Genomic DNA, 15,053 nt, shown 5'->3' with positions numbered 1-15,053 from the left:
TTATGTAGACATTAAATAGCATGAAAAAGAAGATGGCAGCCTGTGGAACTCTACAGACAGAATCCGAGGGGAGTAGTAGCTAGGGATCCCCTATCATCATCAAAGTGACAGCTGCCCCACCCACACATGCACGCCCCGCCCACACAAAAAATGCCAGCTGTTTCCTAAGGGGGCGGAAGGGGGGGGAGCCACTGGTGTAGCAGGCTTCATATTATTTGAGGAAAAGCGTGTTTTGCAACACAGACGTTATTTAGAGAATTGTGGAGATGCAACAGTTCTAAGCGACCATAGTTTGGAGAGGAGACATACCCAATGGATAAAATGATAGCCTTAAAACTGAGCACGGCTAATCTTATACGTGTAACACATTCCTTTAACATCAGGTTGCGTGTCGATACACACACATTGTGGCTAATAGCCTCTGTTCCATATTTTCATCCAATCCCCTCTTAAAGCAGGCTATGCTTGTAGCTGCCACCACCTCCTGCGGCTGTGAATTCCACATGTTAATCACCACACATTGCCAATCTTAAAAAGGGATCAAGTAAGTAACAGGGACTTTAAGCATGCACCAAGTTGTGAAACACAAGTTCCAGATCATAATAAGATCATGAGAGAAGCCTTGTTGGATCAGGCCAACACTCTGTATCACACAGTGGCAAAAAAACCAAAAAAAACCCTAAACCCATGTTCCATCAGAAGGTTCACAAGTGGTGCCAGACTGTTCCAATAAAATGCTGTGGTTAATAGCCGCTGATGGACCTCTGCTAAATATTTTTATCCAATCCCCTCTTGAAGCTGGCTATGCTTGTAGCCTCCACCACCTCCTGTGGCGGTGAATTCCACATGTTAATCACCACACATTGCCAATCTTAAACAGTGACTTTAAGCGTGCACCAAGTTGTGAAATGCAAGTTCCAGATCATAATAAGAACATGAGAGAAGCCTTGTTGGATCAAGCCAACACTCTGTATCACACAGTGGCAAAACAAACAAACAAAACTAAGCCCATGTTCCATCAGAAGGTTCACAAGTGGTGCTAGAAGGCCTTCCACTTTGCCTCCCCCAACAAGCACCAAGAATAAAGAGCATCACTGCCCCAGACTGTTCCATTAAAATGCTGTGGCTAATAGCCGCTGATGGACCTCTGCTCCATATTTTTATCCAATCCCCTCTTGAAGCTGGCTATGCTTGTAGCCTCCACCACCTCCTGCAGTGGTGAATTCCACATGTTAATCACCCTTCCTTTTATTTGTTTTAACCTGACTGATCAGCAATTTCATTGAATGCCCACGAGTTCTTGTATTTTGAGAAAGGGAGAAAAGTACCTCTTTCTCTGTTTTCTCCAACCCATGCATTATCTTGTAAACTTCTATCGTGTCACTCCACAGTCGACGTTTCTCCAAGCTAAAGAGTCCCCAAGTGTTCCAAACCTTTAATCGTTCTAGTTGCCCTTTTCTACACTTTTTTCCAATGCTATAATACCCTTTTTGAGGTGCGGTGACCTGAACTGTACACAGTATTCCAGATGAGTCCGCACCATCGATTTATACAGGGGGGCATTATGATACCGGCTGCTTTGTTTTCAATCCCCTTCCTAATAATTCCCAGTGTGGCGTTGGCCTTTTTTATTGCAATCACACACTGTCTTGACATTTTCAGTGAGTTATCTACCACGACCCCTAGTTCTCTCTCTCTCGGTCAGTCTCTACCGGTTCACACCCCCATCAACTTGTATTTGTAGCAGGGATTCTTGGCCCCTATGTGCATTATTTTGCACTTGGTCACGTTGAACCTCATCTACCGCATTGTCGCCCCACTCACCCAGCCTCAACAGACCCCTTTGGAGTGCCTCGCAATCCTCTCTGGTTCTCACCACCCTGAACAATTTAGTGTCATCTGCAAACCTGGCCACTTTGCTGCTTACTCTCGACTACAGATCATTAATGAACACGTTAAAGAGCATAAGTTGTATCGACACGCAACCTGATGCAACCTGATGTTAAAGGGACGTGTTACACATATAAGATTAGCCGTGCTCAGTTTTAAGGCCATCATTTTATCCGTTGGGTATGTCTCTTCTCCAAATTATGGTTGCTTAGAAATGTTGCATCTCCACAATTCTCTAAATAACGTCTGTGTTGCAAAACACGCGTTTCCTCAAACAATATGAAGCCTGCTACACCAGTGGCTCCCCCTCCTTCCCCCCCTTAGGAAACAGCCGGCATTGCTGGGGGAGGCCGCCCTCGGGGACTGTTGCATTACTCCCCCATAAGAAACATATGTTTGTTTTTTGTGTGGGCAAGGCATGCATGTGTGGGAGGGGCACCTGTCACTTTGATGATGATAGGGGTCCCTAGTTACTACTAAGGGGTGCAGTAGTAATTTCCCAGCACCACTTTCTGGAACCTTCTGAAATTCATCACTTACCTGATTCATCTGTGGAGAACATAAGTACAGCATATGGGCCAAGTCCTTTTATGGTTCTTGCGGAAGCAAAAAAGCTGTATAGTGTAAATGGTGAAAGATCTTCTAAAATGACCAAATCATCGGACGTACTGAAAGAGGAATTTATTTCTGTTCCTTGCAGCTGCAATTCATATTTCATTATAATGCCATTTGGCTGAACTGGAGGATCCCATGATAACATCACAGAGGTAGATGAGAGATTTTTGTATGACTTCATAATTGGTGCAGATTCTGGAACTGCCTCATTTTAAAAAGGAGGAAAATATTAAATTACAAATGCAAACATTATGACGAAATGTATAGAAAGCAACAGCCAATATTATAAAAGCTCACTTCCTTCACTGAAAACGTTCCTGACAACAGTAGTTGTGTGCCAGTATTTCTTTAAATTAGCTGTAATTAAGTTATTTTTTCAATAGTTAAATAGTGTATTGCACCAATAATACAACAATTAAGAGTCTTTTTAAAAACTTAACATTTTGCTAAAGCTGAGAGGAATAAATTGGTCAGCATGAGGGCTAACATCAGAAATACACCATGATTCAAACTTTGGCTTATTTGACTTGGATATTTCCCCAAATGTAAAATGTGCAATTCTGAAATAGCTATTTTAAAAAATACTATTATATCCGACCCTTAAAAAGTTCCAGTATAGAGATCTAAAAATCATTTGGGTATCTTTTTACCTTCTTTTTGGTTTCTGATTTTGTAGCATTTTCCCCTCTCATGTTTAAAATCGTCTATGCGAGGAGATACACACACACACACACATCACAGGTCAATATAATATATTTAAATCATATGCAGCTTATGTTGGAGCAAAACCAAAGATGAACAGAAAAAATGACGTACCATCTTCTTCTGTTCTGATGTGAAGGGTAGTAGTGTGTTTTTCAGATAGTCCTTTTTCTGTTGCTGGAGCAATTTTCAGAAGGTAACGAGTATACTTTTCCAGCCTATCAAAAACTACGTTTGTATCATGCAAAACGAGTAACAGAAACTCACAGTCCATTTGAGCTTCTTGTTTTGTCAGAGAAACATTGTAGAAGACTATTCCATTTGGCTGGACTGGGGGCAACCAGCTTACATTAACAGCAGTAGATGAAATATTTTGATAGGCTAGATTTTCAATAGGTCCATCAGGAACTGTAGCATGAGTGAACAAAGGTTAAAGTATCTGTATGTACCAAATGTATACTCTAGACTTTTACATTCATACAATACACTAAAACTCAATCTTAAATACTACACATGGAAATAGATTCCAAACTTTGTTGCCACTGAACTCAAACTTTGTTTTACTGTGCAGTAGTTTCACCTATTTTGGTGGAAATTACTTCCATACAATGTTTGAGAATTGTGATAAGGCATTCTTTGTATAGAATTTTTCAAAGAACCACAAAAAATCTTTCTAGTTCTATATGCAACTATTAAAAGCAAATACAGTATTTCCAGAGTGTGTGAACATATTTTAAATCAGGAAGTGATAGCCAAGCACAGTTGAATGTTCCCTCACATTTAAATGAACCTCCTCAAGCACAGAATACTAGTGTTTGCAGTTTAGCCCTTTGCCTGACATGTTAATTTTCAACATTTGCTATGTTTTGTATATGGAGAAGGTTTAAACATCTTATAATTCAAATATCCTCTACAGTGAAACAATCTAGAATGACTGCTCCATGTGATTCACTTGCATAAGTCTCTGGGCTCTTATTGAATACACTGAACTTGAACTACTTCTGCTCATTCCCATGAATTACTGATGTGTTTTTGTTTTCTCCAGGTAAGGAATAAGTTCACTTAGGGAGAGCTAAATATATATATTTTGGGGACAGTCGTTTTGTAACTATAGCTTATTGAGCTTTCCAAGAAAACTGGAGTGAAAACCAAAGATCTGCTCCTGTAGCTTCAGTTCTGAGCAATTTTTTTCTCAGGAGCTTTTTCAGTTTTAATAAACCTTGCTTTCCAGGAATGCATGATAAGGATAAAAATAGAGAGCCTCCGCATTTAGGTAATAATTATGAAAATAAAGAGAAATGGCATTCCTCAGATACACATATTAAGTCAACAAATGAAAAGTGAGTTCACAGAATCACACACACAAAAAGGCACCTATGTATTGGCACATCCTGCTCTTCTGCTCCTCCACCTTTTAAAGAGATTGAGAATTGAAGAAGCAGGAATGATGCACTGAAAGAAATCTGCATGGGCACAATTCCTATAGGCTGTACCTCAGAGAAGGACAAAAAGAATATAAATATGTTTATTGAACATCTGCAGCTGGTTGGGCACTATCACAGGCTGAGAGCAGGTGCAGTGTGGAATGCAGAGGTCAGGTTCATATCTTACTCTGAAACATAGCGAGTTCTACTGTGCTCTAAGTCTGATGAATGTATATTGATCTTGATCCCTTGTAGAAGGAATGCAGTAAATCCTGTTCTAAAGGGTGAAGATGGGGAATGACTACAAGACGACAGTAATTCCCTTTTTAAAAAACAAAACACCATGATGGTGCTGAGACACTGGCTAGCGTTGTAATTTTCTGAACATAATTCTTCCAACAGAATAATTTATAAATGTTTTACTTAGCACATTTCAGGATGAAAAAATGTGTACATACTATCTTGATCCGTGTACACGTGTATTATCTCACTTGTTTGATTTCCATCTCCGAAGGCTGTGCTTGCAGCTAACCAAAGTACATAGTGACTCCATTTCGCTAAGTTGTTCAATACTGTTGATAATGTTATGTTGTCAGCACCAGTGTCAACTGCATAACTGGTAAAATTCTGGAGAGAAATATTAACACAAACTTCAGTTGATTAAGTGTTAAAGTCAAATTAGTATTTCCCTATAAACTATATATTCACATAAATACATACAGTCGATCAGGAGTTGTTTTGTAGAAAAATAGGTGGTGGAACTCATTAACATAACTCATTAGCATATAGCATATGCCACCATCACCCCAGCCAAAAGCAACCCAATGCAAGAAAGGAGAGCCCTGGCAAGGGAGGCCTGCTTGAGCTGGCTAGAGATTCAGCCAGCCCAAGCAGGCCTTGTTCGCCTGAGGCTCTCCTGGGCTGCCGCCCCCAGTAAAAAGGCCAGCAAGCCACCTGCCACCCAAAATCCCATAAGAAGTGGAGAAAAGGGCTTCCCCAGGGGCTAATGAGGGCTGCTGGGGGCATGGCAAAGCCCCTGGTGGCTGACTGGCTGCCCGCTCTTCTAATCCAGGGATTGTTATGCAGCTGCACCTACTATTCAATGGACAAGGTAGGTGGGAAGGAAGAGGGGGAACCCTCAGAAAGGTTCAGGAGCTGTGCTCCTGTGAGCTCCTGTTGAATCTGAGGCCTGCAGTCAATAAAGAAAATTGTTTGCCTTGAACATGGGACAGTTTGCTTGGTGATGAATCTGTACTTAATAAACCAGAAGTCCTACTGAATGTCACCTAACTGAGCTCAAAAGGCAAAGAACCCATTGTTGAGCCTCTTGGCTGTTCATTCTGATTTGCGTTGAAAATACAGTGTATATGCATTTCCTTTACTTATTTTAAATGTTCTGGTTTTTATGAGTGTTGGGAATGTTCTGGTTTTTATGAGTGTTAGGAATAAGGCCCACTGTGAAGGAAAATACAGTGGGCTATAGAAAGAAGCTATGGGTGAGTGCCCCCCCCCATCCTTTATGTCTTCCCACTCACTCACCCAAGTGAAGGCATTCACTCCCCCCAACCTTGGTGTCTTCCACTCTCCCAGGGTGGCTGTTTTCTGTAGAGGAATTTATCTGACTTCAGCCTTCCATCTCCTCCCCCTTCAACTTCTATCTAAGAAAAGGGTCTTTCTCCACAGTGGGGACCAAAGCAGCTTACATCATTCTCCTCTTCTCCTTTTGATCTGCACAACCACTCTGTTAGGTAGGTCAGGCTGAAAGTCTGTGACTGGTCCAAAATCACAAAGCAGGAGGATCAAAGCAGGAAGGAAGTGACCTCAGTAGGGTATAATGAAACTGAGTCCACACTGCAAAGCAGCCATTTTCACCAGGGGAGCTGATCTCTACCATCCTGAAAGCAGTTGTAATTCTGAGTGATCTCCAGCTCTTACCTGGAAATTGGCAACAATGTTTCCCCAGGAGGAAATGGCTGGTTTGGAGGGTGGAGTCTGTTATTGTACATGTCTGAGGTCCTACCTCTCCTCAAACCCCACCCTCTCCAGGGTCCACTCCTCAAATCTCCAGGAGTTTCCCAACCTGGAGTTGGCAACAGTATCTCTTTCCCAGCAGCAGTCACAAGCAGCCAGGCCTAGGGTAGAGAACCTCCAAGTGGAGCCTGAAGATCTGATATTTACAACTGAATTCCAGACAACAGCTCTCTTTCCCCCTGAAGAAAATAACTGCTATGGCATTACAGTCAGCAGAGGACTCTTCCCTCCCCAGACCCTGCCTTTATCAAGCTTCACCACAAAATCTCCAGTAATTTTCCATCAATCTGGAACTGGCAGTCCTAGTTAGGACTGGGCCCAACGAGTTCTCCCTCAAAGGCCAAAAGAGGCCTGGAAAGGGCCTCCTCCTCTTGCCTTTTATTGACTGAACCAAGTTTGGTTGCATTCTGAGTCAATCTGTTGCTCCCTCAAACCCAGGAGAAGCTCTTCCAGCTCTGCTGCTTCAGATGCTTCAACTGCAGTTGTAAGGAGACAAACCTAGGAGCTCCATCTGAGCTATTATCTTCCCATCTTACCTCTTTACACTCTTGGTGAGCTCCCAAGATACCATAGTTGGAATAACATGTGTAAAATTATCATCAATTTAGTTAATTCTGAACAGAAAAAAATCTGCGGATACTTAAACCCAGAGACTGGAGCTATTAACAGACAGGATAAATTTTTCTATAAACCTAAGAAAATCCCCCGGTTTGCAGAAAAATCTGAAATCTTAAAAAATATACTAGGTGGATTAAAACCCTACAAAATAATAGAAGCACACTCTCAGCACAAGTTACCTCAGAGGACTGCTATGAGGATAAAGAATTATTTATTTATTTAGGAGATTTATATTTCACCCTATCCCACAAGTGGGCTCAGAGCAGATTACAACATCATTAAACAATTAAAACAAAGGCAATAAAATCAATAAAACAATCACTAAAACAGTTAACCTCATAGTCACAAACAGGAGACAGAAATAGTTTACAAAATTTCCAGCTGACAAATGAATCAGATAGTATGTCATAACTGGGCTGTCAAATGGATACTTCACACTTCATTTCAGTATACTTTGGACATGTCAGCATGCCGGGGCAATGGAGGCCAGTATTGATTTAGTATAGATGCGCACCACCTCAGTTGAAGGCCTGGTGGTACAGCTCTGTCATACATGAAATGGTAGCAAGTCTGGCAGGGCTCTAACCTCCAATGGGAGCACGTTCTAACAGGTTGGGGACAGGGCCAAAAAGTTGAGGCCAAACAGCCCTAGTTGAGGCCAAACGGACATCCTTAGGGCTGCAGACAAGCAGCAAATGTTGGTTCTGTGAGCATAAAGCCCTTCAGGGCACATATGGGGAGACATGACTCCTCAGATATGCTGGTCCCAGGCCATGCAGGGCTTTAAAGGTCATTACCAGAACCTTGAAGCAAATCTGGTATTCAATAGGTAGCCAGTGCAAATGGCGTAGTGCTGGTTGAATACATGCCCACAGACATGCTGCCACATTTTGCAACAGCTGGGACTTCCAGGGGAGGAAAATGTCGAGCTGAGCTGCTTCTCATAACGGGAGCAGGCTGGAACTTCTGTTCGGGGTAGTGGAAGGCAAATTAATGCCTACTGCTTACTTTTCTCAGTCAGAGATTAGTCCAAGATATGCACAGGAAACTTTGAGGAGATTTACCTTGGCTAAAAGGGAGTCCCAGGGGGGGCTCCTTTGAGGGGTCTCCGGGAAGAGTTACATTTTCATCATCTGCAGAAGTTTTCAGAGTAATTTATTTGACATAAGCTCGACAGAATCCTAACCTTCTTGGACATTGCTAAACATCTAAAGCTACGCAAGACCAGTGGGAACTTGGATAATTGGAAGAGAAGGTACAGATTAATATCTTTCACTCCGGGACTATTTACAATTTAATGGAGTAAATTTAAAAGGTGGGAAATGAAAATCTAGAAAGCTTGGAAGAAGAAGGGAAAAAGAGGTGAAATTTGGACTTTGTAAATATAAAGGACAGTGCTAAAAAGTGGAAAGGAATTTATTGTTTGGTCTACTTGCGGTTTTGAAAAAAGAGCACCATCGTCACAGACCTGCAGCATATTTAAGCAAAACAGGAAGTACGTCAAGTATAGTGAGATCTCCTTACTAGTGTGAATGAGACTTCGTGGCAAGTAAACCAGGAAGTAGTGGATGGAAAAACTACTCTAGGAATATAACACCATTGAGAAATAGCAGCGCCCATTGCTTGGAGGTCAAAATTAAAATAAGGTTGTTAAAGTGTTCGGGACATTAAAAATTGTTGGAATTAACTCAGAAGAGGACAAGAAGATAAGTATTATTGGACATATTATGTGTGTGGACTTTAGAAGTTTTTAAAAGGGAAAAAAAGGAGCAGCAAAAAGTCGCAACCGCCATTTTGAAACATTTAAAGACTTTAAAAATTAATATCTTGATTTTGGGAGCTTGGAGGACGGTGAAATTAGGCTTATTATAAAAGGCAAGTCTTATTCTTTTGAATTTGATAGCTGAATTTGAATTTGGTGAGGTCTAAATTTTTGCTGTTTTTTAAATGTCAGAACACAAGCAACCCCATACAAGGGCTACTTCATTAGAAAAAATGCAGGACCAATTAGAAGCAATGGAGGCCAGAATGATGAGAGGTATGAGAGAGATGATAACTGAATTGAAAAAAGAAATTATTGAAGAGATTAAAAAAGGTATGGAGGATCTCAGAAAGGAAACTGAGGAAACATCTAAGAAAGTGCAGGAGGTAGAAGGCAGAATGAAAGTATATAATTCCTCCTTGTTGAAAATGCAAGAAAAAGTGACAATCCATGACTGTAAACTAATGGAGACTCAGATACGTCTGAGAGGAGTACCCGAAAAGGAAGATGGTGATCTAAAGGAATATATAATAAAAATAATTGCAGAATTTTTAGAGGAAGATCCTGAAGAGACTAAAAACATGTATGATTATATGTATAGAGTGAACTCACTTTATGCCAAGAAAAACAACTTACCAAGAGATGTTGTTATAAGATTTATGACAAAGGAAATGGTGGGAAGGATCATGAATAAAAACTTTGAAAAGACATTGATAGTGGGAGGCAGTAAAGTAAGAATTATGAAGGAGTTGCCAAGGCAAGTGATAAATGATAGAAGAACATATAAAAATTGACAGAAAAATTAAGAGATAATGGAATAAGATTTAGATGTTTAATACTTGAAGGTCTAAGCTTCGAACTTCAGGGGAAAAGAATCACAATTACAAATGCACAGGAAATGTGTAGATTTTATGAAGAAAATAAAGAATTTGAATCATGATGGATTACAAATTATTGTCTTGGACTAAATGGACTAAATTCACCACAAAATGGACTAAATTCACCACAAAAAAGAAGGGCAACATTTCATTGGATTAAGAAACAAAACTGTAATATAATTTGTTTACAAGAAGTGCGTATTAAAGAAAAGGATTACAAATTTTTATGGAATAAACAATTGGGACTAGAATTTTTTTCATTGGCTGAACAGAAAACAAGGGGAGTGATTTTTATATTAAACAAGAATTGGAGCCAAAATTAGTGTTTAAAGATAAAGATGGGAGATTTGTAGCAGTAGAAACAATATTAAATGGAAAGAAAATGTTGCTATTGGGACTGTATTTATTTATTTATTTATTTAAGATTTGTATCCCGCCTTCCCACAAGTGGCTCAGGGCGGCTCCCAACAATTAGTCAAACATAAGATTAGACAATATTTAAATATATAAACAGTTAAACATTTAAAACAGTTAAAACCTTAAAAACAAGTAAACATTCCAAAAATATATATATAAAACAGGAGTCTGGCAAGCTACATTGAGTTTCTCATCTTAGCTAGGTGTAAGCTATCTGGAAGAGGGTCGTCTTACAGGCCCTGCGGAACTGAACAAGGTCCCGCACGGCCCTCACCTCCTCCGGCAGCTGATTCCACCATGTAGGGGCCATAACAGAGAAAGCCCTATCTCTGGTGGATTTTAAGCGGGCTTCTTTTGGCCCAGGGATAGTGAGAAGATTTTGAGTTCCCGACCTCAGTACTCTCTGGGGAACATGTGGGGAGAGACGGTCCTTCAGGTAGGCAGGTCCCAGGCCATATAGGGCTTTAAAGGTAATAGCCAGCACCTTGTACCGAACTCGGTATATCACGGGAAGCCAGTGCAGGGTCCGAAGACCTGGCCGAATGTGTCCCCATTTTGGAAGACCCAGTAAATGCCGGGCCACGGCATTCTGCACCAGCTGCAATTTCCGAGTTCGGGACAAGGGCAGCCCCATGTAGAGGGCATTGCAGTAGTCTAACCTCGAGGTGACCGTAGCATGGATCACTGTTGCTAGGTCGTCGCGCTCCAGGAAGGGGGCCAACTGCCTTGCCCGCCTAAGGTGAAAGAACACAGACTTGGCAGCGGCTGCTATCTGAGCCTCCATCTTTAGAGAAGGCTCCAATAGTACCCCCAAGTTCTTGACACTGTCCGCCGCCATCAGTGGCGCACCATCAAAAACTGGTAGGAAGATTCCCCTTCCATCCAGAATATAATCCGAAGACAGGCTCGGGGCCTCGGTTTCACTAACTGTCTTAAAACTGGCAGGGGGGTCGGGGCGGAGTGATGCGATTTTATCTGCAAAAAATTTCGCAAAAGCCTCGCAGCCTATTTCCAATTCAGTAGAATTTGGTCTGCCTTGCGGCAGCGTTGTAAATCCTCGAATTATATCGAACAGTTGTGCCGGGCGCGAAGTTGCGGACGCAATCTTAGCCGCAAAGAATGCTTTCTTTGCGGATTTGATTGCCATCTCATAGGCCTTCAAACTCTCTCTATAAGACGTTCGGGTTACTTCGTCTCGAGTATGCCGCCATTGCCTCTCCAGTCATCTGAGTCCCCGCTTTTGTTGCCGCAGCTCCCGGTTAAACCAGGGCGACGGCTTCGAGCGGGGGCGCAGAGGGCGCCTTGGTGCGATCTCCTCGATGGCCCTGGAGAGCCCATCGTTCCAGGATTCTACCAGATCATCCAGGGAATCACCAGTGGGCCAGGTGTCCCGTAGGGCCGTTAGGAACCGTTCCGGGTCCATCAGACTCCGCGGGTGAGCTAAAATACACTCTCCACCTAAACAGGTTTTGGGTGACACATTCATACGAGCCTTAAGGGCGAAGTGATCCGACCATGGCACTGCTTCCATTGCAATATCGGTCACTGATATTCCGGCCGCGAAGACCAGGTCCAACATGTGTCCCGCCTGATGAGTGGGCATTGTAACAACCTGGGAGAGTCCTAGTGTCGCCATGGATGACACCAGGTCCATCGCCTGGCTGGAGGCCGCGTTGTCGGCATGGACATTGAAGTCACTTAAGACCGAGAGCCCTGGGCACTCCAACGCCCAGCCCGCCGCGGCCTCCACCAGGGATGGTAAGGCGCCGGCCGGTGCGTTAGGCGGTCGGTACACCAGCCAGATCGCCAACCCCTCCCCAACATCCCACATCAGGCCAACACATTCAATGCCCGGAATCTCTGGAGCCGGAAGAGCCCTAAAGGAGTAAGCCTCTCGTATGAGAAGTGCCACCCCTCCCCCCCGCCCGCTGGTCCGTGACTGGTGAAAGATCGAGTATCCCGGGGGGACCGTCTGGGAGAGAGCTACCGTCTCCCCCTCACGCACCCAGGTCTCGGTCACACAAGCCAGGTCCATGTCCTGTTCAGACAGGAAGTTCCGCAGGACAGAGGTCTTATTGTTAATGGACCTGGCATTGCATAACACCAGTGACGGAGGCGAGTAGTTCAACCTGGCCCTACTACCTGTCACCGTCGGGATGGGACGAAGGCTGGAAGGAGGTCAAGCACTATTATGTCTCGATCTCCTTCCCTTGTAATTCTGCCTAGTCCCACCGCCTAATGGTGCAAAGGATGCTTTTTAAAAAGACATTATACAACAGCTTGATGAACTGACTTATGATCAAGTTTTGATAATGGAAAATTTTAATGGAACAGTGAAGAACTCATTGGACAGGTCTGGAGGGGAAAAAAACAACAGTAAAGAAAACTGCCAAAGTCTTTTTTTGAATTGGTTAAACAAGAAAATCTAGAAGATATATGGAGGAAATTTAACCCTGAAGTTTGGGACTATACTTTTTTTCAGCAAGACATAAAACTTTTTTCTAGAATTGACATGTTTGGGGGAACTAAAGATTTAGGTCTTATAAAAAGGAAAATAGAGATTTTACCTAAGATTGGGGCTGACTATAACCCAATAATGTGGATTACAAAATTGTCCAAGAAGTTGAGAAGATGGAGATCGAATGAAGATTTGCTGCAGAATAAAGAAACAGTGACATACCTAGAAAATGAAACTAAAGCCTTTTTCCAAATGAATGACAAAGAGGACATAGATTTCCAGACGGTCTGGGATGCTTACAAAGCAGTAATGAGAGGAATGTTGATTACTTTGAATAATAAGGACAAAAGAGTAAAAGAGAAACAGATGTTAGACATTCAAAATGAGATAAAGAAAAAAGAAGGGGAGTTGAGAAAAAGGCCAGGGAAAAAGAAAATTATAAGGGAAATTACAATATTACAAACTCAAATGAGACATTTGTTAAATAAAGAAGTGGAATGGAGTTTGAAAAGATTGCAGCAGAAAACCTTTGAGGAAGCAAATAAACTGAGAAAGTATTTGACTTGGCAATTGAAAAAAAAGAGGGCAAGTAAAATTATTAATAAAATGGTGGTAGATGGAAGAGAAGTGGTTACCCAAGAGGGAATAAAAAGAGATTTTTTTAAGTATTATGCCAAATTATTTAAAGGTGTTAAAGTAAAGAAGGAGAAGATGGATGAATATTTACAAAAGGTAAAAATAGAGCCCTTAACTGAAAATATGCGGAAAGTTTTGAATGATCCAATTGAAAAAATAGAAATTGAAGCAGCAATCAACGCGATGAAAAATGGAAAAGCACCTGGGCCAGATGGATATACAACTAATTTTTTTTAAATCTTCAAAGAGGAATTAATACCAAAGTTGCAGAACTTGATGAATATGATAAGAATGAAAGGGAAAATACCAAACACATGGAAGGAAGCTGTTATTTTGTTGATACCTAAGGAAGATAGAGACGTCACGAATGTAAAAAATTATAGACCAATTTCGCTATTAAATAATGACTATAAAATTTATACAAGAATCTTGACAGAACGGCTTAAACAGCATTTGATAAATTTTATAAAGGAAGATTAAGCAGGTTTTCTTCACAAAAGGCAAATAAGAGACAATATTAGAACTGTTGTAAATATTGTAGAATATTATGAAAGACATCCAGAAAAAGAAGTAGCATTATTCTTTGCAGATGCAGAGAAAGCATTTGACAATTTAAACTGGGACTTTATGTTTGCAGTAATGGAAAAAATGGAGCTTGGAGAAAGCTTTATAAGAATGATAAAAGCAATATATTCTGAACAAAGCGCAAGGTTATGTATAAATGCAGATCTTACAGAAGATATGAAAATCAGCAAAGGTACTAGACAAGGCTGTCCACTTTCACCATTGTTGTTTATAATGTCTCTTGAAATATTATTGATGCAGATACAAGAAGAAAAAGATATAGAAAGATTAAGAATAAAAGGATTTACTTATAAATACAGAGCTTTTGCTGATGATATAATGTTTATAAATGGATGAAGACATGTTAAAATGGAACAAGCCTAATTTGTCATTGTTGGGTAGAATAGCTGCAATTAAAATGAATATTCTACCAAGAATAATGTATTTGTTTTAGACTATTCCTATTGTGAAGGATAGTAAACAATTTGATAAATGGCGAAGAAAAATTTCAGAATTTGTGTGGGCTGGGAAGAAACCAAGGATTTAAATAAAAATTTTGACAGATGCAACAGAGAGAGGTGGATTTCAACTACCGAATTTAAGATTATATCAGGAAGCTGTTTGCTTAGTGTGGATAAAAGAATGGATAACGCTGTTAAACAGAAAACTTTTAGTGTTGGAATGTCATGGAAATAAATTTGGCTGGCACGCATATTTGCATTATAGAAAAAAGAAGATGGACGGTTCTTTCTTTCACCATAATATAAGAAATAATTTGTTAAATACATGGATGAAATATAAGAAGTATGGAGATGAGAGAAGACAGTTATGGATAGTACCGGCGGAAGTAATAAAAATAACAGCTGAGATAGGGGAAGAAAAGTGGTTGTCATATAGTCAACTGTTAAAAATACAAAGTGGCAAAATAGAACTGAAAACTGCTGAAGAGTTGAATAATAAATATGATTGGTTTCAAATGCAACAAATAAAGAGCTTGGTGGAGAATGATATTAAAACTGAAGGAATAAGCCCCAAGGGTAAACCCATGTACAGCGAGT

The 15,053-nt window shown here is 41.0% G+C and overlaps 1 protein-coding gene across 1 annotated transcript in view; it reads right to left on the bottom strand.

Annotated features, from left to right (window-relative positions):
- PTPRQ (protein tyrosine phosphatase receptor type Q) overlaps window positions 1–15,053 on the bottom strand; it is a 213,067-nt gene that overhangs the window by 122,476 nt on the left and 75,538 nt on the right. The window contains exons 23-25 of the mRNA XM_060244417.1: window positions 5,090–5,258; window positions 3,322–3,615; window positions 2,431–2,706 (exon numbers count right to left, since the gene is read on the bottom strand). Of these exons, the coding sequence (XP_060100400.1) occupies window positions 2,431–2,706; window positions 3,322–3,615; window positions 5,090–5,258 (739 nt within the window). The remainder of the gene's footprint in view (window positions 1–2,430; window positions 2,707–3,321; window positions 3,616–5,089; window positions 5,259–15,053) is intronic.

The sequence above is a fragment of the Heteronotia binoei genome, chromosome 8 (genome assembly GCF_032191835.1).
Source record: "Heteronotia binoei isolate CCM8104 ecotype False Entrance Well chromosome 8, APGP_CSIRO_Hbin_v1, whole genome shotgun sequence".
Classification (NCBI taxonomy): Eukaryota; Metazoa; Chordata; class Lepidosauria; order Squamata; family Gekkonidae; genus Heteronotia; species Heteronotia binoei.
Note: the sequence above shows the minus strand (reverse complement) of the source record. Positions and strands in the feature narration are given on the sequence as shown.